Source organism: Ptychodera flava, chromosome 13, assembly GCF_041260155.1.
Source record: "Ptychodera flava strain L36383 chromosome 13, AS_Pfla_20210202, whole genome shotgun sequence".
In the NCBI taxonomy this organism is placed as follows: Eukaryota; Metazoa; Hemichordata; class Enteropneusta; family Ptychoderidae; genus Ptychodera; species Ptychodera flava.
In genome coordinates, this window is record NC_091940.1 from 30,738,634 (window position 1) to 30,762,787 (window position 24,154).

The following is a 24,154-nucleotide window of genomic DNA, read 5'->3' on the forward strand; positions in this document are numbered from 1 at the left end:
ACTAATTTGGTGCTGGCAACTTATTGTTTTGCCATTTTAGTGGAAAGGTATAAATTTTGGGCGATAATAATGAAATGAACATTATAACAGTAACTTGTTGTGAAAAAACCCACATTGAATGGTGGGTGTATCAGACTGTTGTGTCCAATCAGTTCTAGGAGTCAGTGGTTATTTTTGTTCTGAGCACATTTTCTTGCCAGTAACTGGCAAAAACGCATAAAAGACACAAGTACGTGATATGATAAAATAAAAATATTTTACTATAAAGAACAAAAAGTTTTCACAAACCATTATTATAAATGAGAGGTCCTCCCACAAGCTGGTTAATTTTAAAATGTATTGTGATATACAATATTTGTCAAAAATATGAAGGCACTCCACAGAAACATTTGTGATTGGCTGAACGTTGAATGAATTTTAGTTCTGGAGAAACAAAAGCAGAGATTCAGCCTTGCCATGAACTAACATGTTGGTGCACTACCTGAGCTTTGAAGGATTTTCAAACAAATTCATCCCTACCTCTGATTTTATTCTTGACGGCAATAGGCTATTTTAATGACCTCTCCTCCTACACGAGACATTGCATTCAGGTTATTTTAGTGCTTTATATATGATTCAAAGTTAAACACTTTGCAGTATGCAAATGTGCTAGTCCTGTATGAAAGTAAGTTATTGGGTTCAAAAACCTTTGTGACAAAAAGGACGAGAATGGCCATGCATATACACCCCTTTGGCTTTGCTTGAGCAGGACTAGTAGATTTCATTGAGGACTACTAAAAATGAATTGCTACTTGTCCTCCGGGCTAGTGGATGATTTGACCTTGTGTCAAGCCCTGTACATGTCAATTTCTCCTTCTCTTAGAGGAAAGGTCAAAGGGGAAGGGTCACAAGGATTGGCAGGATGTGATTTTCAACTATTGGAGAATTGTACTACACACAGTCTCAAGTGTACTTGTAATCTGACAGTTGTTACAGAGAAATAGCTTCACAGGAAAATAAGCAAATTTTGTGTGAGGGAGACAGGGCACAGAATTGCATAATTTCATCGGAGAATACAATGGTAAATTGATTATTAGCGAAGAATGTATGTATGTATGTACTAATTTGAAAACAAGCTGGAGTATTTGAAAAGTGTGCGGATCCGTTTAAAGTACATGTAACCTAAAGAATAAATTTTAATTTTTCCACCTTGACAAAGATTTGTCACTAAAACACAGCAAAGCTTACTAAACCACTTGGAGAAAATCCTTCATTAGTTTATTTTTTAATATTTGCATAACCTAGTTTGATCATCTTGTCCGCTAGGTTCTTCCCAGGATTATTCAGGCAACACTGGAAAAGTCATCGATGGATTTCAACAATCTGGCAAACCAAAACCTGCAAATAAGGTAATGCTTTATTGCTGGCGCAAATAAACTTGGAACACCGAAGTCCCTATATACATAGGGAAACCGCTGGGAATATCCCTATATCGCCAAGTAATCAGCCAACAGCGGTATCGCTAGTGCATTGGATCATCTTACACTTTGTTATCAAAAACACAACAGGGTGCCCATGCTGTGTCTCATAGACAAAACGCCTTAGCGGAGGCCGTTCATTTTGCTTGAACGATGGTACAATAAAGAATTGACGTTTCGAGTAAAGTTACGTTGGTAAATTTCAATGACCAGGGAACCTACATCTGATTTTAGTCATATTGGCCCGAAACCAACTCGCCCGTTGTTTGAGATTACACGTTCGTTCGTACCGCGTTCCTTGTGTTAAAATTCACATCCCCCCCCCTGTCGATTTAGTCTGTAAATATTAATTATGGATGGTATAATCGAGACTGTCTATGATTTTATCAATGGAACAAAAATATTTCGATAGATTGACTAACACAACCAAAATTTTAAGCATTTTTCTTCAACTTTAAAAATAAGTCATCGCCTGGACATCGCCGTTTTCGTTGAAAATGCTCCATTTGGCATTAGTCGAATAGGAACGCTCAGGTTACCTTGGCCGTGTACTGCATGAGAGATGGCTACTTCTTTAGCTGTTTTTTTCAGTTTAGGTAAAGATATCGCCAACTATTCCTTTCAGTGCACAGTGCAAGTCTCTTTACGTTTGCAGGAAAAATATATCATTGGCTAGCCCAACAAATTGAATTCGGGCGAGTTGGTATCGGGAATCTGGGTGGTTTGAAAAGGTACCCGTTTTGAAGCAAAATGTAGGTTTATATCAACATCATTGATGATATGCCTTTTTTCTCACCGTGTTGTCTCATTTCTCCGTAAATTTTTGGTGATGGCGATTTGAAAATAGTAATTTCTTGTCCGCTGATCGTGGTGATTTGATGTAGCTCTCAGAATTTGAAGTACGAAACGTCGACGTCACTGACTAGGCTGCGGGCCAGGCCGCGGGAGATCAGAAAACACGTTTTCAAACTTTTGGTCAAACCAAGTTTACGTTCTCGATCGGATAACGTTGAGGTCAAAAAACAAACTTTGCCATAGCGATTAAAATCTGCAGCATTTCAGCGTTCTTTGCAATTGATGATATGATTGAAACATTTTTATTTAACCTGTCCTTTTTCATCGTACGTTTCTTGAGAATAGTATGTACCCACTTCAATCGGATATCCTATGAATAATGATATCATCTGTATGACGCACGCAAATAAATGTGATTGAACTATGACTTTCTTGTGTCATGTCAAGGCTGAGACTCGGACACGATTTACGTCGCCTTTGCCTCTGAGGAGAGGTTTTCAGAAACAAAGCCGAGAAAAGGTCTAGCTTTATCTACGGTTCACTTTATTCTTCAAAATCACGAAAGCCGTCGATGGCGACCGTAGACGTTATGGCCGACAGTTGGATGCTTGTAACATAGATTCCCGCCACGCCACGCCCTGCGCCAGCAGCAAGAAGTCAGACCATCCACGCTCGCGCTTTATTTCAACTTGATAATCAGCCGATATACTGAAATTCTCCGAAAACCGAAACCTTGCCAGTATCAGTTCTCACAGAATTTCGCTACGACATGTCGGATAAAAAAACGTCAAAGCCAGGAAGTTTTACCTAGCAACTTACATCGGTGCACGGCCGATAACGTACCGGTAACGTACCGGTACCATTGGTTATTTTCACAACCGTCTATTCCTCACTTAGAATACGCATCTACTTTACACCGGTAGACAAACCATAGATCCTCGAGAAACGAGGGTCTATGGACAAACGGTTTCTTCGAAACGAAATTAGAAATTTAGCGACTTTGAATTTCACTCAAGGAAACACTGTTGCTTTGAATGGAAATTGTCGAAGTACATGCTCGAGATATTACATCGCTCGATGGGTGTAAAACGTGAATAAAGGTCCATGTACAGAAAGAGACGCACATTTTAAACCTCAACGTGAGCTGATCACTTTATAAAAATGAAAGTTAAAAATACAGATTTAACCACAATGCCGGGCGCAATTTACAATTTTTGTGAGATAGTGGAAATGACGGCATTTATGATGACACGCCTGCACAACGAAACAAAGCCAAACGATAGCGAGCTCCATGACAACACCTACCGTTTTCTCACCTGCACTCTTTCTTCATTTTGAGGGAAAGTCTGTCAAAACAGTTGCTTCAACAGGTTCCCTGCTCATCGAAATTTACCCGAGTAACTTTTACTCAAAACGTCAATCCTTTCTTGTACCATCGTTCACGCAAATTGAACGGCCTCTGCTATGGCTTTTTGTCTATGAAACACAGTATGGGCACCCCGCAGTGATTTCGATAAACAAACTGTAAGATGATCTAACTCACTAGCGATACCGCTTTGGCTAATCACTTGGCGATATAGGGATATCGCCAGCGGTTTTCCTATGTATATAGGGACTTCGGTGTTCCAAGTTTATTTGCGCCAGCAATAAGTCACTCAGTCACTTTGTCCTAATGTCCATGTCAGTCATGTTTACTTCATAAACAGTATAGGCAGCAGACTTATTTCGGGTGGCCACCCATTTTAAAATCAATGATTGGTTATTGTAGATATAGGTGACTAAATTCCTTTACGAGAGGCAAAGATAGAAAGAACCTGTGAAAAGAAGAGAGTATATTATTTTAAAATTTGAATGAAATATTCTGTAGAGAGTACAGAAAATGACAGGGGATGCATCAGTTAGTGCACAGTCTCTCCACAAACAGTCGGGATATAATTTATTTAAAATACACTGACATTGCCCCTTTTTGTGATTTGACTTATTCATACGCGCAAATTCCTTGGAAAACCTCTTAATATTTGATTTCATTGCTGTGCAAGTCTATGGACGTATCAGGTGTCAGTGTTAACGATGATAACGCCAATGCTAGCAATAATCTCTATATGAGAATTGGCAATCAATACACATCCTTACAAGAGATAGCACATTTCCGTTTGTGGAGGAACCGTAGTTGGTGTACCTCACTATCCATGGTACCATCACAAAATCTGTCACTATTTGATTCATACTTTTTCAGATATATGCAGCTCCAGCACTGCCACCAGACTTCAGGCCATTTCACAAGTTTGACCCGGGTCAGCAGGCACCAAGCCAGACAACAGTATCAACGGGGAGATTTTCTCTCAGTGCTGCCCAACGAGGTGCTATTCTTGGAGAAGAACAGTTACCAGGTGGGTTAATCTGTACATGCAAATGAGTTCCAAGTGCATTCTCACAAAAAAGAATATGTAAGAGCTCTACTCTGAAAAGATTTTCTTTGCTATATGATTTCAATGAGTAAAATTACATTTTCTGATATTGATCTCTGATAATGTATATTTTTTTTCATTTAGGACCATCGTCTGTATTTGACGTGATGTCCAAAGAAGACAAGGAAAGAGTAAAAAACACCAGTGAGATATTGAAATCTAACAGTGCAACTCCACAGCCCCCGGCACCATCGCAGACTGCCGCTACAGTTCCTCCATTTCAGAAGCCACTCTTCACAGGTGCACTTGGCGGCTTCAAACCTTTCGCCAAGGATCCTGCCAAACAGAAAAGATACGAGGAATTCTTAGAAATGAAAAAAGCAGGCAAAAAAGGTGCAACCATTTTACCTGTTTCATACACACTAAATATGAATATACATGTAACTACAAACAAAGTTAGTAGTTACTGTTAGATTTCAGTTTCAGTCAAGAAAAGACCTCAACTCTGTGAGTGCTTCTGAATATCTCAGACTGACAAACTCTAAATTATTTTATTTTTTGGTATTCGAAATAAGACATGGGCATCAAAATCTGTTACAGTCATTTGCGTTGCACTATTTGCAATACAGGGAATAGACATACTGTCTGAATTGAGGAGTTGCCAACACTCTCAGGTGTAATTAATGCCAAGGCGGTAATATCAGTCAATAACAAAAAATATCAATTCTGCGAAAGTTGCACATCCACACACATCCCGCTATCAAACTGTACAGAATGCATCATAAAGCTGACATCTTTATCTACAGATGCTGGAAGTATACCATTGGGTTCCATGACAGAATGGGAGCGAGAACATGAAAAGGAGGAGTTTGCTCGTGCTGCTGCCCTCTATCAGCCATTGAACAACATGATGGCCGCCAGATTTACAAGTGCCAAATACAATGATGACACCGACACGGTGGAAGTGTCTGAACAGCCAGAGGTAAGTCAGATATCATGATTGATGTTTTATTTGCTAATCGGAATTACATTTTAAATTGAACAGAGTTGCTGGCGATGTCCTGTGAAGCTGCAATGAAAAACCACACTGAATATTAACATGAATATGAAAAGAATGCATGGATCCTTCAGCCAACAATGTGTGTTTATGAAGTGATTATGATTAAAGTGGTTGTTTTGTCTGTCACAGGGAGATAAAACTGACCAAATGAAGGCTGCTGAGATGAAGATGTACGGTAAATTGACAAGAGATGTGTTGGAATGGCATCCAGACAGACTTCTATGCAAACGATTCAATGTTCCTGATCCTTACCCTGAGTGAGTAGATTCCTGAAAATATGTGAAATCCACATTGCTTAGTTTGACCTGTTCATTCCCCCATCCCCCCATGCCCTATAAAGCAGTCCACTTTCACCATTGATAACAAAAGGTTGTGGCCAACGTTGTTGGTGAAAGGGTTCATATACATTAGAAAACTATACCTCTGAAATATACATGCAAATACATCTTAAAAAGATACTGCAAATTTTTGAAAATTTGCCAACAAGTAAACGAGCAACCAAAATTTAGCTACAGTATTACGTTGATGAAGGATTTCCACAGCCTAGTGTCTCTGCCCTTTGAATAAACATCTTTTTGCGCAGTTGAAATATGGAGGTGAAATCTTACTTTGGAATTTATTGAAACAAAAAACAAAATGTTCAGTTGAAGCAGTAGTTCAACGGTTTCTGAAATCTTGAAAAAAACAGTGCAAGTCAACTCATTGCAATGGTTTCATTCATTCATCATTAGTGATGTGATATGGTGAAGTGGTTAATTTGATTGAAAATGTTTACCAGGTAATTTGGCAATCAAAGGCTAACTGTCTATTTACATACCACGTATCCCATGAATGTCTCATGCATTACATGTATGTGAATGGATTGTGGACAAATGGGAGTCACAAAGAAACTCCATTTGTCAACAATCTATTTCACATGCTGCGCCAGACACTGAGGTGATGCATAGAGATTGGTGCCTTTGTGACTTGACTCAGATAGTGAATGAGTGATTTCTGTTCTTGGGAAGATTGTCATCAACGTAGCCTTGTGCCTTCAACCTGTTTACCCCAATTCCCTGTGAACAGGTCCATGATCACCATAAATAACAGTAGTGTTGGGCCAAACCATGCTGGTAAAAGGGTTAAACTCATGTAAGGTCACTGTCTGGGAAGACAGCAGCAATGCCTCACTTGAAGATGTTTACATACTTGCATCCACTGTTCACAACCTATCTGGACTCTCCACCACTTTTGTGGGATTTGAATGGTCGTGGTCCTTTTCTCTTATTTCAAGTCCATAGGCTACTACATACTCATCAAAGAAACAATTGCTGAAATTTTTTATAATACTTTCATCATTTTTGTGTAGAAAACTACAACATTGTCTTCTCCCTCTCCTTGAAATATGTTGAAATATGAAGTACTGGCAATTTGTCAGATACATTATTGTTGAATCAGAATCAAAAATTAAGTTTTTTCAGCAAAAGTATTGAACATTGCACAAATACAGGCCGTGTTCGCAAGTTGAACACCTGGTATTTCTACATGATTTTGGGAGTACAATCAAACACCATATGAGAAACAGTACAACACTTATGGAATATATATGAAAAAGACACAGCCAATAGAGCATTAAAACCCAGGTTGATTGTTATCGGAAAAGTTAGCTGTCACCAAGCGGCAAAACTTCCTCACTTTATAGCCAGCATTTCTTTCAGCAATGTACTTGCAGGGAGGTCAAATACAAGTGGCAACAACATTGTGTCCATAAACTTCAAGTAGTGTCAATTTCAAACGCTGTGTACAAAGTCAACAAATACTCAAGCTAGACATTTAGAGCAACTCATACAGTTGCAAAATGCGCCCTCAAGTGACAAGTGATGGCCACTTGGTACTGTCAAGTGTTGCTCTCAACAAGGGTTCAGCAAACACCCAGTGCAACATTCATCAGAAAAGTTTGTAGAAACTGTTTTGTTGTATTTAGCAGTTAGTTAAAGCTCAGATTACTTGCATGCAAGGCAATGTAAGATCATCTCATAGAAGTAACAAAATGTTTTTAAAAGGAAATGGACCATTCCAATGAACCTCATCAACAGAAGGCAGTACTCAATCAACCCTTGGTAAATTCCTCCACCTTGATCAATACTCTGGGGTCATCTTTGGGTCTGAACAAAGAAATGACAACCTTGTTACGGAGCATTGGCACCTTGACAGCTTTCTGTTAAAAACTGAATGTCCTTTCCGCTGAACTCTCCACCAGGTCTATTCAGGTTTGGCAGTGACCTTACTGTGACCTTGTTAACACAACATTCATATTTACAATAATGTACTATGTAAGAGGCAGTGTCCCTGAAATACCTTGACAAATAGTGTCATTTAACCCCTTGACTACCTTGTGTGCCAGAAAATTCCAATGCCATATTGAATTACAATATACCTTGTTTTGCCGGAAATAATCCAGCATGTTCTAATAGCTGTACATGTCATCTTTGATAGACTTAATTTACATATTCATGGTGCAGTGTAGTTGTGTTACTCCTGATGCTTTTGTCAGAGTTTGATTGAGTAGGCTTGTGCCACCACTGGCCGAAATGTGGGCTGAACTTGAGCCAGAAGAACCCACCTCTGACCCTCGGCCTATGGGGTCAACTTGAAAAATACAATTCTTATGCTATGATTGGTAGCAATTGGGAATATCAAAATGTGGGTAGGTTTGGAAATGGGGTGAGTCATCATTTTAATCACATCAACAAAGAAAATGGGCACTTACAAAGTAGTAAGAAGGGTTTTAGGAACATGATACAGGTGCAGAATGGTGATGTATTGGAAGCTGCGACATTGGAATTTTAACAATAATGAGGGTATTGGAAACAAAGTTGAAGTGATGGCAGTAGTTTATGTACACACAGTTGTGATGTCAGAGGGAGTAAAAATGTTATTTCAGCAATTTCTTCAACAGAAAATTTTTTTCAAGAAACTTTTACTCAAGACAGTCAAAGGGGCATGATCAGGTACACATTTTATGCTAATCAGCTGATTATATTACTGATTTCAAAATTATTTAGAATATATTTAAAAATAGAAACAAAAGAATTGCCATAAACATGGAACTAAAGACATTGAAATTATATAAAGACAAATTATATTGAAATTCATTTTACATGAATTTATTGAAATTTAAATTGTTCTATATTATTGTTATAACTAAGAGTTGTGATATAGGACTACAATATGCAACCGAAGCCAAGGAGTTAACTTGCCAAATGCACAAACATGCAAACTTTGTGTGAGTATTTATTGTCAGGAGATTAAGATCATGTAAATTTACATATGTGACCCCTTCCCTGGCTTCTGTTTTGTTGGTTGTACTATTTGTTTGCCAGGTGGTAAGTTGAGGACTCATTTCCTAGCTTCACCACATAAATGTTGAATAACCGCTAAAAAGATTTAAAGACTCTGGCATTGGCCCAGCTTCAAACAAGTAATGAATATCTCTAATCCAATCCTCTACCAAGACTTTGCCATCTGGGCTACCACTGAAGATTGGTACACCGCGTACTTGATGAGAGGATGTAAATCTGTATTCAGGGCGTGGCTGAGTTTTTGGTGATGATTGCATCTGTTGCTTCTACGAGGGCATAAACTGTGATGTCGTTGTATTGCGCCCTCGCGAGACAGAGAAGTGACACATATTCATACAGAATAAGAACAAAATCAACAACAACAACAACAGCAGCAGCAGCAACAATAATGATAAATATGAAAATAATGATAGTCCATTCATGTTTACATGTACCACCAGCATGGCAAGTATAGAGGGAGAACGGCATTTCTCCCTGAGTTAAAGGTATACAGTCACCTGTAATCTAAATATGCCCATATATGGTCAAAGGGGCGTTCCTTGGTATTAAAAATGCCCATGTGAGGGCGCTGTTTTTTTTAAAGCAGCCACCCGCTTAAAATCTGTGATTGGCTAGATTTCTCTTTCCATGGTAACTGTGGCAAAATTGGAACAGGTGACAGTATACCTTTAACTCCATGCATATACACTCTAATTACACTCTGGAGCTATACTTAGTGACACCTCCTCCCTGCTACACCTTCAACCATTCACAATGTTTTCTACATTCCCAAAGGATTGCACTTGCCATGATCAGTCAAGCGGCATGGCTACTTCAACAAAATCAAAAAGGTCAAAGGGACGGCCCTTTTCACAACTGAAAGAAACATTTCTGAAATAAACAGTAGTGTGGCGGTAAGTGAAATGGTCACTGAGGTGGAAAAGTAACAATGAGCAGATTCTTAGTCAAAGAAAGCTCTGTATTAACCAGTTGTTGGTGAAAAGGAAAAATTTTTGACACATATGACTGCACCCTCTACTTTCACTTTATATAACATGATGTCTGTCGTAGCAAATTCATATTTCTAGTTAAAACTTCACCTATGAATCAGAACACATTTGTACATGTGAAATGTTCACCAATTGCTGCAGTAGTTTTGTTTCCATGGAGGTGACTTGTTCATGTGGAACTATTTCTAAGTTCAGGGATAGCTGTCAATAGGTGTGGAAGGAATTGTTGGTTTTCATACCTCCTGACCACTCGACCAGTGCAATGTTTTGGGGTTCTTTGGAGAAATAATGAAAGCCACTGATTGTTGAAACTTTTCTTCACACAAGTACATCTGTTACATTTGAGTGAATCAAACCAAATCATGTTGGTTTAGGGCAGAAATGGTACTCCGTAGTAACCATTCCATTAACCTCTGCTGCCAAAGCAGAGTAAAATCATAAGAATTAATTATAAGTTAGTGTATTGTGAAAGTCACTGCGTGCTCACATCTTTAAGCATCAGTCTGTTACTGCAGGCTTCTACAATACCTCTTTGCATTTATGACCAGTCACTATATTGTCCATATTCTTGTCCTGCAAGACATTTTACCTCTGCGTAAACTATGAACTGTGGTTTTAAAACGCATTGCTGTATGCAGACATCAATTAATATTTACCTGACAAAACTTTGAAATCACTTACTTTTGAAGTTAGGCTAGTAGACAAGGAGATTTGCTGCAAATTTGCAAATTACATCATTCAAAATTTTCATTCTAAAAGATAGTGGCAAACCTGATAGTAATCCACTAATCTACAGAACGGAAACTGAAAATCAGGGGCTGTAAGAATAGCAAAGAACTGGAGCCACAAATCCTGGTGATTGAGTGGAGAGAGATCTGTGAGCTCACAAATGTCAGGTGCAACTTGAAATCAGAAAAAAAGGGTTGGAGATTGCATTGTCTTGCAGTGTCGAAAAGTACAGTGTGAATTGCATGCAAAGTGACAGAGAGAAATATGGCAGCTGTTTATGCTACAGTTGGCTTTATTGACTTCAAATCATTGCCTTCCCACACATGTAGGAGCCATTCAGTGTAGTTAAGTTATTGCATCGTGGTTTGGTAAACACTGTGATTATGCCTTCGGGGGTTGCTGGCCAGTCACAAAAAGATCACTGGGGTTGTCTGACAATCCTCACAGGGTCACATTCCACCAATACCTATGCAGGTACTATTTCAAGGTTTGGCGTCATCAAATTCCTAATCTTTTAATGATTTGATTCAACCGTTTGAACCCGGCTCGGACATTTTTTGTCCGCATGATGTCAGAGGGTACCAGGGAGTCAGGTGCAAAGGATTAAAGTGACAGCATTAATTGCATTTGTCTGAGAGGTAGAGGGCTGTTCCATGGCTTAAAGTAATCAGTTTTGTTTGTCACTGGCACGAAAAAGCCTTTAAATTTCAAAAATTTGGCACGTCTGACCCTTTGGAATTTTGTTTTGCTTCATTAGGAATGCTCTGCATGTGAGAACGTATGTTTTATCCACAGTGTTCAGTTTTGATCCCTTTAGATACCTTTGTAAAAATTACATCATTTATCAAATATTTCAAAAGTGAATTCTGAAAAAAGTGATTTTATAGGTTAATAGAATTTAGTCAATTTCACTTCATAATTTTGAGATGCAAATTTGATGAGAAAGTCTTTTTCTTTGTCTATAAATTGTATTCGTGTTTACATGCTATTCATAAAATCGTCTATAAATTGTATTCGTGTTTACGTGCTATTCATAAAATCATTCCATTGTACATGTCAAACTTTTGTCAATTAAGTAATTTTGGAAATAGAGATCTGTATCGTCTACAGTCACCATTTCAAATTTTGGTTTGCGTTTACAGCTGCATTCATAGTCTGCACACTCATCAAACTGTGTGGATTAGGTTTATGTCTGACCTCAGATTTTACGTTTGTAAGCTGCAAGGTATAGACAGTGCAATGGCAGTCTTAAATGTGGATTTATGGCAAAAAAGCAGATAATTATAGTCCTGCAGACTTAATTGAAAAATTTATAGAATTCAAAATATTTTTGGTGGAAGAAAAGACCAGTAGTATTTGAACTACAATGCTATGTAACTCAATACCCATTTTACAATGGCTACTGTGTACTGCCAAGATAGTTTACAGGTACTTTTCTTTCTTTTAATAGCTATACTGGTTTTACATGCCCTGGTATGTGTTGTAATGCCAAACTGTTTATGTCATCTCTTTCACAATTGGCTGTTCTGCTAAGCTACTCATGTTATGTGGCTTGGTATTCACTGATTCCATGAGATGGGTTGTCCTGGTCGATGCTGTACCACAGTTCGTTTGGGTGGGAAAGACTTGCAACCAATGGCAATAAATGCATCGTGAAAACACTGTATCATCTGATTAATACTCTGTGAACATTTTAAGGAAGTTCTTCTTTTACAAACATCAATTGAAATGTCTACTCTGTGACATTGGCAAATAATCGTTACAAAAGACATGAATTTTTGTAAAGTTCAATGCACTTTGGATGTTCTGTTCTCTGCAGATAGAGGGCACCCCAGACTTCAGAACAGTTTGCAACCATTTCACGTGGTGTGATACCCCACAGATTGCTTCACTGGTCTCCAAGGGTTATTTGACTGCACCCCATGCATCTTCTGGAATACCACAACTTTAGCCTCAAAGGAAATTGTTTCCACAACAATGGATGATACATGTACACACTGTTCTAATCAGCAGTAATTTTGTTCTTCTGGCAAGCAGACTAAATCCAAACATATTTTCACTTGCTTGACCTCCCCCAAATGATAATGGTTGTAATTAAAGAAACAGTATGTCACAGTAATCAATAAATCTGTGGTTAGACAGCTGGCGTTTTTAGCAATCCATAATTATATACATTAGACACAACAGTTGTACATTAGCACTCAGCAAAGTCCACAGAAGCTGTCTTTAAATTTACTGTATAAATCACACTGAGTTCATGTACCTCAATTCATGCTCCCCTTATGTAAATATATCCATATGACTGGAAAATGAATGAGGGTATTGAACTTATTAGGAGGGGGTGGGATGGGGTGGGATTGGGTGGTTAGGAATGGTATGCATGATCTATCAATGCAAAGAAAAATGGGAGGTGCGGTTGGGTGGATGGGAATTGCGTACTACGCCACCTACTCAAAGAAAACAAGGGACGTCAAATCTTTGAAGGTGTCAAAAAAAGTGAGAATGTCCGCCTGCTTACAACTTTTCGTGCTAAATCTAACATTGTATCCACCAACATTTGGCTTTTAAAACTAGTTGTCAGGCATCACTGAGGTATGCCTAGACGGCATTCTTTTAGGGAAAGCCTCAGCTCATTTCACTTTCTAGGTGGAGGCTGTGGATTTTCAGTTCCTCTAGTCCAGTAGATGAGAGAACACTGATTCAACTGTATTAGAAAGAGAGTTCATAGGATCAACAGAGAATGTTAGATCACTTCATCATGATTTACCAACTTGCTGTATTGGATGGAAACATTGGTCACCAAATTTCGGGTAGTACCTGCCCCTATGGTAAAATGTACAAAAGTTTTATTCATAGCATCCTTTTGAATTTAACAAACAGGCACCCCTGTGAAATGTCACTGTATTTCTTGGTATTTGCTTGTGACTTTTGTGTATTGTGCGCTCACTCACCCTGAACTAAAAATGTATTTATAAAAGCTACAGAAATTTCAAAAGATGATGTCAGTATTGTCGTGAAAAAGATCTGCAGGTACACCACTGTGTGGCTAATAAATGAATTTTTTTTGTAATCGGTTTATATTATCACATCCCAAAACCAGAGACTTTGAATTTGTGGTCTTTAACAGCTCATGAAACACTCTTTTATTGGACAGTTTTTTTTTCTGTTCAGAAGACAATGTGTGGCCTTACTCTGGTATTTTTATGGTTGGTGTGATCACAGGAAATATCAATAGTAAGCATAAATCCCTGTTCAAGCTGATACCATTTTTATCTGTCCAAACCCCTTGCCAGACAGGTACCACCTTCCAGATGTTTTCTTAAAACAAAATGTCCATTTCTTGGCAAAACTTGTCCATTTTGTGTCAAAGAATTTAAGACAGAGCCTACAAACCCTGTCTCTGTATGGTTGAAAAATTACTCTTTTGCTTAAACTTTTGTCTCGGAAACTCTATTTCAATTTTCTTTCATTATCCAGAATAAAAACCAGGGATCACACATGCAAAGTTTGGAATTAGAGAAACAAATTACCTACAATGATATTCAAAATGGACACGATACCCTGAGTTAACGTCGTGGGATAAAAATTTAAACATATAATTTGTGGGCCCTAACAACTGGTGTGAAAAGATTTAGTCAGTAAATGCGGAGTTAACGATCTTGAAAGGCATTTAGGATCAATACATACACTGTACCAGTAAGTGATTGTAATGAGGCATACTGCGTGCATAGACAAATCTTAATTATGGAGTACATTTGTTTATGAAAGGTTCCAAAACATGTTTTCATGCTAAGATTTGTTGCCATAGATCCACAGGCAATGAAGTTGAGATTATAGGCTTTGTGTCTACGCCCCAGGTACACCATAGATCCAGTGACCATGTTTTGTTTGATAGCAATTTTCTCTCAAATGTTCAAGATAGCTCCAAGATGTCACTGAACGTGTCCCATGTGACCTGCAGTTTGTGTCACCGGTATTACCGGTAGTCTCCGCAGCCGATATGTACATGTACCACACTTTTAGAGTTAAACAAAATGTGCAATTACTAGAGTAACTTCCACCTTATTTTTTCAAATTAGAAATAATGTAATTCCAGCAGGGCTCAGTATTTTGTACAGGTTCTTCTTTCAATTCAATTGCGAAAGTTTTTTCACCTAGCTGGTCGGTATGTCTGTCATTTATCAGGTGTAGATGTAACATGTCCGTAGACTGAAAATTTATCCCTCTCATCTGTTTACCTGTTTATTTACTTATTTCAATATACAGTTTTCATACAATACAGAAATGAGACTTGATACTCATTATCTCTGACATCACTCTCTTTGTGCTTAATTTTTTGCTCCCATTTGCCATAAGTCAAGTATGGTACTAGCAGTATGGGTGTTTGTCCACTTTTCTGTACATCTTAGAGTACATTCTTTTGTTTTCCAGAACTTACCAGTTCAAGTAGTGACTAATGAACTTGGGCAAGTGCCAGATCTTTTGATATCAAGGTTCGAACCCAAGGGAGAACTGACTGCAGTGCAGGTACCTGCACGCGTAACTGCGGTTTTGAATGTTGAGTCCACGTGTGTAAGTGTATGCAATGTAATGGTGACGCTCATTATGCAAAAGTCATCAGAAAGGGTAATGACCTAGGCTCAAAAATGCATTTTTTCTGGCTTTCTTGATCACCTGCTCTTCCTTCAGGGTGTATTTTCACATCTTGTTTGACACATTGTCTAACAGCACTGTGCAAGCTTAGCGTCTATGTCTGGAATATTTTGCTAGCGGCAGGCACATAAAAGCTGTCACCTCATCAGTGTACACTCCGCTAGAATGAGTCACCTTAAAAGGGGTCACATTCTCCTATTTGGAAGGTTCACTTTCAAAAAATACACCTTTGCCGACAGCATGACTTTAATGCTGGAGGTTACCAGTACACATCTAGTTGTCCTGGATGAAAACTGCATGTTTACAAGTGCTTAGATGTATTGGTACTTGTATCCAACTCCACTGAGAAAAAAGAATTTGAAATTGTCGGTTGACATGGATGACCTGTCATCAAGTTTGTGTAAAGTGCAACCCCTAAGAAGCTCTCTGAAGTACAATCACCTTCAAAGTCCCAAGCTGTAGGTTACATATATTATGTTTCGCACCAGTAGAGGGGTCAGAGGTCACAATGTTGTGGTTGTTTTCATCCTGTCAAGGGATATAATTTACGTGTACTGTTCTAAGCTTTGACTGATGTTGCATTGGTCGGTAAATTTCTGGTCAAGCTTTGCTTACAGGCATGTTGTCTGTGTACTCATGTTGTAATCTGCATGGCGCCAATCAGAAAGTATTATATTTTTTTTTCACGTGGTACATCCACTGTACAAGGTGAAGGGGCATGAAAGCAGAGTTCAGGGGCAACCGAGGAAACTGTTTGTAGAAAAAAGGTGTCTGCAAGAGAGATTTCTCAAGGGAGGGCATTTATTTTATTCCATCAGTGGGCAGGATGTATGTCAGTTGGCAGGGAAAATTATCTTGATTTATTTTTTTTACAGTCAGCAGCTTCATAAATTAAATGATTGGCCAATGACAAAGACTGTTACATATAACACACGGTTGGTTGGTTGGGAGTACAGTGGCCAATAACTGAAACTGTTCCATGCAACACATGGTAGGATAACAACTGTCCAATGGCCAAGTATTATGCATATTTCATTCAATTAGAGAAATTAATGAACTTATCTGAATCATCTGACTTAGCACTCAAGAAGGAATAAAAATAATTTAATTTTCATGTTGAGGACTGTATCATTGTGTGAACGCATTTGCTCATAATCTACCTGCTTTGAAAAAGGTTATAATTTGACCTGATGTGAACTTATCCAAGCTTTGCAGATCTTACAAATATGACCAAAGGATTACACTCCTGGGCTTGTAGCCTTCTGATACAATAAACAAATAATCTAAGGCTTGCTGTCTGGTACAAAGCGAGATCATGTTGCATTTAAGGAACGTATGTTGAGGTCTTTGTGCAGCTGCACTGGGAAGCTCTTTCATTTATTTGGTGGTGTGTGACCTATTTTTTTGATCCAGGTTGAGATCCAGGTTTTTGATCCAGAAATAGAAAATGACATGGAGGTGTTCCAAACTTTCAAATAGTTTTTGTTGTTTACAGTTTGTCCAGTAGGTGTTTTCACTTTGTGGTATTGTCTTGATATGGTAAACGCAGTGGTGAAAAATATATACACGAAGTCTCGCTCAAAGCTGACTTTTTAAAAATGAATTTAGAACGCAAGGGTTTTTACCATCGGTTGATGTTTGTACTGGCTGCATCTGTAGACATCTATTGTGTGTCCATTGTTTGCTTCATTCAGTGGCGGTGGCGTGGACAAACAAGATGAACCACAGGCACGGTCAACTCGTCAAAGGAGGAAGTCATCTGCCGCAGGGAAGAGAAAGGCACTTATAGTGGTTTGTAAGAGACACTTTAACCTGCGCAATCCTGAGTGCTTTCGAACAAGAAAAGCACTCGTCGTGATTTATCTGAGTTCTGAAAACACCAGTGTGCTTATTTCAGTGCTCATCTTTAGTTGGGAATGTGGCCTGTTGTGTCGGCCATTCACTACATCATTAGACCGAGACTGACACTGAAATGGGTGCAGGCAATCATGAAAAAACACAATCCTTTTTTATTTTGCGTCACTGTTCATAACGCAGCAACATTTCATGACAGATTGCCACCAAGCTGCTTACTGCAGGGAGATCCGCTGTTGAACTGTTGCCAGAAAATGCATTTACCAAACAGATACTGATTTCAGTCTATATTTATACATTTTTTTACAGGAAATAATTTCCAATATTTTTAAAAAATACTGTACATAGCCCCAGAGTAATCGCATTGCAATTGTCATATGCCTTATCAGATGGTGTCATTGACATCTTGATGGATTCGTGTACAAGTGAAATATATTTAAAAAATGCAACCTAGCCAGCTACATATAATTCATGCAGACTTTATCCTACATACCAATGTGATATCTGGAGCAGATCCCCTAAAGTCTTATACATAGAAAGTGTCAGAATATTTTACTGTGTAACATAGGTTCGGTGGATAACTAAAACAGACTCACAGCAAGGAAGTGTATTGCATTTGTGACCTCACTCCATCTCCCGTGAGCAAAACTAAGATCAGAAATGCAAAACATGAAAAAACAATGAAAATATGATTTGGATGTTCCCCCACACACAATGAAGTCATCATTACTTGACCCTATTTCAACCAGGTATTTTTTGAGTAAAGTTTTATCATGCATTTCTATTGGAAGGTACTGATTGTACGATCCAAGGAGCAAGAACTTCCTCCACCTTTACCAATATCTGCACTGACATGTTAAAATTCAGGTGGACATCAAAACAAGACAAGTCACCGGTGCAGTTCCTCGATAACCAGAGAGATATTATCAGGTTTCTGAGTGCTCATTTGACATGGACAAAAACAAGTGCATTTTGATAAAACTAACACATGAAATGTTTTTTCAAGTCGATGTCAGCACTTTGTAGTGTGGAAATCACTACCCAGCAGTGTGTGTATGCTCTGAACCAATTTGACAAGCCACTCATCCACAAATGTTCTCTTTGGCTTGAGATAATTTCACATATCACATGTATACAGTATAGGGCTGACTCAAAGACATGAAATTCCTCTTTTGACTTAAAAATTCAGATACATTAAAAGTTGTAGGGCACACTCCAACAATACTTGCATCCTGTTTAGGTATTCACCTAATTTGAACCCCACCAGGTACTTCAAGAAAACTTTCAAAGAATGCAGTTATTTTTTACACAAAGACTGTCACTATAGGTGAACTGAACTTCATTTGAGCAAGGGCATTTAGCAACCGATTCAGCCTCGCTTCAGTATTTGTGCTCTTTACCATGCAAAACTCTCCTGGGATCACTTTCTCCAAGACACCATGACCCTCAGGTGTTTGTGGAGTGATACTGGAACAACAGGTTGCCCTCTATGGTGTGGTGCGGACATGTAGGTCACAAAGCCCAGCCTTTCTCTGAGGACAATTCATACACATTCCTGGCCACAATACAGAGACCACAACCCATACATTAATTGGTCTTTCAAAGGAATGAGATATGTGCGTGGGCTGAGTGAGCCACTCTAGAAATGTCCTGCATGGAGCTGTGTTCTTAGTGTGCGGGTCAAATGAGTTTTTCACTAATTGAAAAGGCAGACTTTATTGACAATTCACGTAATGTTAGCAGTAAAAACTTTTTGTCTCTTAACAAACTAATCCACCCAAACCTTACCCACAAAGAAACATTGCATGTTTTTTTCAATTGGAAGTCACTGACCGATGACGTAAAACCAAACAATTTGATAGGAAATCTTTCTTCATAATGTTTCCGCTGTGCCTTCAATAATGGAATTTTGCAGATTTTAATATAAGGTAGAATGCGCCTCGGGGACAGATACTGGAACTCTCAAATTTCACAATATCCTTTTGGCCTACTACTTGTGGGGGCTCATTTTGAAGCTTATGGAGTGAATGAAGTTTTCACAGGCGTAGTTTTGTGAAAATCAGGAATTTTATTTCCCCACATAGATACCGGTATAACACAGGGATGGTGGCTATTTTGAATTTCAAACTCGGACTCTCAAATTTCTACAATTCTTTTCCAATCTACCACTATTGGGGCTCATTTCAAAGCTCCTTGAGAAAGAAAAACTTTCACTGTCTTACTTTTTCGAAAATCCAACATTTTATTTTTACCCCATTGAGTAGGGAGTTCAGTCAAATTTTAAAGTAGCAGGAGCTTCAATTTGGTGTCAAAAAGTAATGTATCATGATTAATGAAACCAAACAAAAAAAAAATTTTGAAAATCCGTTCAGTAGTTTTCGAAATATCACCATCTGAGCAGTGGAAAATTGCACTATTCATGAGAAATTCCGGGAAAAATATGCAGGAAAATGATAAAATCACTAGTTTTGGAATCAAATTACACTATCAACTATGCTGTACATTTTTCAGCTTAAATTTTATGTTCAAGTACTATTAATTTTGAATTAAATTTGACAAAAACTGCTCGTGCTGACATGTTTTTACAAATGAAATAATAGCTCAAACTTAAGAAATATTTTATTGGACTTAGTTTTTTTACACGCGGCACCGGGAATTATTTAATTTTCCACAATATTAAAAAGTATGTGAATTACAAGATACTAGTGCTACTGCAATGAAACCTTTTGTGTTTATACATATTTTTCTAGTATTTTACAAACAGTAATTACATTTTGCAGGTTCATAGTCTATCTGTCACATTCACTGCCTTGAAATCTGTAAAAACATCAATTTTTACCATTTTGCACAAGGAATTATTCAGTTTTCGGCCACATTCAAAACGATGTCAATTAACACATACAAGTGCTACAGTGGTGAAACTTTGTGTGTTAAAACATATTTTTCAGTTATTTTACAAACAGTATCCAGATTTTGCAGGTTGTGAAGCTATCTGTCACATTCACTGCCTTAAAATCTGTAAAAACATCAATTTTTACCATTTTGCACAAGGAAATATTCAATTTTCGGCCATATTCAAAATGATGTCAATTAACAGATACTGGTGCCACAGTGGTTAAACTTTGTGTGTTTAAACATATTTTTCTGTTATTTTACAAACAGTAATCAGATTTTGCAGGTTGTGAAGCCATCTGTCTCATTCTATGCTTTAAAATCTATAAAACATCAATTTTTACCACTTCGAACCAGGAATTACTTGATTTTTGGCTATATTCAACATAATGTCAATTAAAACATACTAGTAAGTGGTACCGTGATGAAATGTTTTGTGTTTACTCATTTTTTTCTGTCATTTTACAAACAGCAATCATGCTTTACAGGTTCTTAATCTATGTGTTTCATTCATTGCTTCAAAACCTGTAGAAACATCAAATTTTCATCAAGTGCAAGGCACAGGAAAATATTGATTTTTTGGCCATATCCACAACTCAGTATTTCAGTAAATACAAGTGGTATCATTATTAAAAGTATTTTGTTAGAATACATTTTGGCATTCTTTTACAAGAAAAGATTAATTTGTTTTATTGTGAATTCATCTGTGTGTTTTTTTGATACAAAAACTGCAAATATTTCAATTTTATTATGGGGGGTATATCCGGAAGGGAAGCATTTTTTAGATACAGATAATCATTTTGATGCAATACACAGTCTCTTGTGATCAATGATTCAAACTAGCAGAACTGCTATTCTGTAAAATCCTAACAACTTAAGTTACAATTATACTTTGAACAATACACTTGGTATTAACCAGAAATACCTATATCTTTCAAAGTTTTGAAAATCAGAATGCTAAAAACTTGGTCTGCTAGCTATAAATTGCACTCGCAACAATCAGCTTTTGAAAGAGTAAAAATCACATTGCCGAAAATGTACATGTTAGTCTTCACACTTCAATGATAGTAGCGGTATTACAATGACAGTGCTCACCTTCAGGAGGAAGAGTTGACTGAATACCATAGAAGTTACCAATCAAACATTAAATGCAACAAACAATTTGACTACACTAGGCCTTGCTCCTTGCTGTTCTCATATTACATTCAGAAGAATTTCTTCCTAAAAGCATGATATAAGTTCTCAATTTCTGCAATATTTTTGACAGACCATGCACGCAGTAGCGAGTCCTTTGGCTCTACTTCAATCTGTTTCAAAATGAACTTATTTTCAGTAATTGCAACATCTTTTTTTGTCGGCCATCTGAATGAATTTCCAGATATGCTATTTCTGGAAAGGAAATTTACAAGGATGCTATTGTCAGGGGTGGTCAACACTTCACAAACTTCCCCAGCAAACCATCCATCTTCATACGCTACCGCTATATATGTCCCTGGCTCAACTGTTCCTTTCACTCCAAACTGATGCTCAATAGCCTTTTTAGTTTTCCTCTTTCTTTTCTTTGCTTTCTCTTTCTGTTCTTCGTGTCTCTGTGTCATTAAATTCATGTTAATTTCATTTACAAAATTTGGTAGTTCACCATCTGCACTAATGAGGCATTTCAAATTATCAGCTAACTGAAGTATGCTTAATTTTGTTCCATTCTGCTGCCATTTTCTTAGTTTCTTATCCTGTACTCTGACCTTTAAAATGTCAATACGATATAAATTTGATCTTTCAGTGCTTTCATTTGTTGACTTTGATTAAGTTCTCTTAACTTTTCATCTACTTCTATTTCACTTTTCCAGACACCCCATTTATTTCTTATCCTCAATTCAAGTTGCTGTCTCTGCTGTTGTTTTCTTTGAAGCTGTCTCTGTTTCTTCTCAATTCTCTCCTTCTGCAATTCAAGTCTCAACTTTTTTAGATTTTTACTGTGTTTTTGTTCTTTTATCTTATGTCTTGGAGCTACTTTCCTAGCAATCATTAAGTATTTACTCTTAATCCGTTGAGGAAGCTTGTTGAGGTATGATGCAGTTTTATTTCTTGTGTAGCATATTATGCCTGCTTTAGAGAGTCTACTTTTTGTGGAGCTCTGTTGATTTGACGATCAAGGTCTGAAAATCACTTTCAGACCTCACATTTGTTAGGGGTGCACCTACAACTTCAGCCATCACTGAACAATCAGGTTGACTTTCCAAGCCACCTGGCAGCTGATTTCCAACTTGCCGTTCCACAACAGGCAGCATATACTGGCAGAAACTCTGCAATACCTTTGCAGTTAGTGTGTCAGAGTGAGCACTACGTTGATTAGGAAAAAGTGCCAATACAATTCATCTTTCGTGATGCTTGTGTCACTTAATACGCAGTCTCTGCAAGCAGTGGTGATGCATCTATGGCATTGTCTGCCAAACATGTTTTCAGTTCAAGCCAGTGAACATTCATGTCATAATAATTTATATCTGTTCTCTCTAAAAACGCATTAATGGGCCAGTTACAAGTTTATCCAAATCCCTAATGCACGACACTCAGCCATAACAAGATCTTCACTGAGACTTGCTTCAACCTGGCTTACTCAATTGATTTGTTGAATTGCGACGTCCTGACTTCAAGAAGTCAGCTATGTGATTCTTATGGTAGTACACTGCTGCACCCTGATGAAAAGCTACATTAAACCTGTGATGCTGAAATGTTGTGAGGAAGTTTTTCTCCTTCAGGTCATCCAAATATGGATAAAAATCAGTGTAGACACCGGATTTCTGACATCCAGAATCAGTAAAGCCCTTGCTAGCCTGATATAGGAGTGAAAAGCAGCGAGAGTCATTTCCAAACAATGGTTTCTCCTCTTTTAAAAGCGATTTGTTTTCTTTTTCAAAAACTTTACTGGAAGTACTGACAGCTGTTGCAATATTGGTTAGCACATGCATGCCACAAAGAAGGTGATTTACTCTTTTCATCTTCGTTTTCTCTGTCTCGCTTAATTTCTCCCAGTTTGCTTCTATAATTGGCAATAAACTTTCTCTTAATTCCTCCAGTTTGCTTTTGTATTTTCTGTTTACTACATGACGATCACTCATTATGTTTTTACTTTGGAGAAGAAGTTGAGCATAAATAGTACGCCTATCTCTATCGTCGTCAGTTACAGCCTCACTGAGTTCTTTGAAGGTATCAATGGTTGCAGATATATAATCATCAGCAGTGCCACTTAAAGCTCTTGAAATCCCAGTGACAACGATCTTTTGTCAGGGAGAGTTACTTGGAGGCCTGCGTAATCTATGAATTTCTTCCGTGTTCCATCTGAATGAAGAGTATTATTGGATGGCTGTTCAAGAATTTCAGAGGCTGCCTGTGCCTGTGCAACAACAAGGGCTTCAACTTGCATCATTGAAATCAAAGATTTACTTGGTAGCCTGTCAATTTCAACATTCAACAGATTTTTTATGACGGACTTCACAATTGCAGAACAACTTTCTATTGACACATTGTGAGCTAGCAGATCATAGTAAATTTGCCTGATGTTATCATTGTATTTACCATTTTCAAATGTTTTAATGTCTGGTTCATTTGAAGTAGCTCATCTATTTTTTCTTTCATTTCTTGATTTTCATTCTCTAATTCATATATTCTGTCTCTGGCTTGTTGTAATTGTATGTCACTTCTCTCTGCTACCATGGCTTTCCTTTTCCAGAAGCTTTTATTTTTCTGAAGGTTTTTCTTTTCTTTTATTATTTGGCCAAGTTTATCTTGGAGTTCCTGAGTTTGTTTAGTGAAGTCACTTATCTCTTCGTTTTTCTGCTTTCATTAGTTTATTCACCTCTCTGAGTTTGTCATCACGTCTTTTTATTCTTTTGTTAATGTTTCTAGGTGTTAATGATGCAAGTTCCTTTAATCTATCTATGTGTCTAGTCTTCTCTCTGTACTTTACTCTAAGTGTCTC

General features: G+C 37.8%; 1 protein-coding gene across 1 annotated transcript in view; it reads left to right on the plus strand.

The window, feature by feature from the left end:
* Positions 1-24,154, plus strand: part of LOC139148137 (G patch domain-containing protein 1-like) — a 60,649-nt gene that overhangs the window by 7,225 nt on the left and 29,270 nt on the right. The window contains exons 8-12 of the mRNA XM_070719447.1: positions 1,306-1,388; positions 4,489-4,642; positions 4,805-5,053; positions 5,467-5,642; positions 5,850-5,977. Of these exons, the coding sequence (XP_070575548.1) occupies positions 1,306-1,388; positions 4,489-4,642; positions 4,805-5,053; positions 5,467-5,642; positions 5,850-5,977 (790 nt within the window). The remainder of the gene's footprint in view (positions 1-1,305; positions 1,389-4,488; positions 4,643-4,804; positions 5,054-5,466; positions 5,643-5,849; positions 5,978-24,154) is intronic.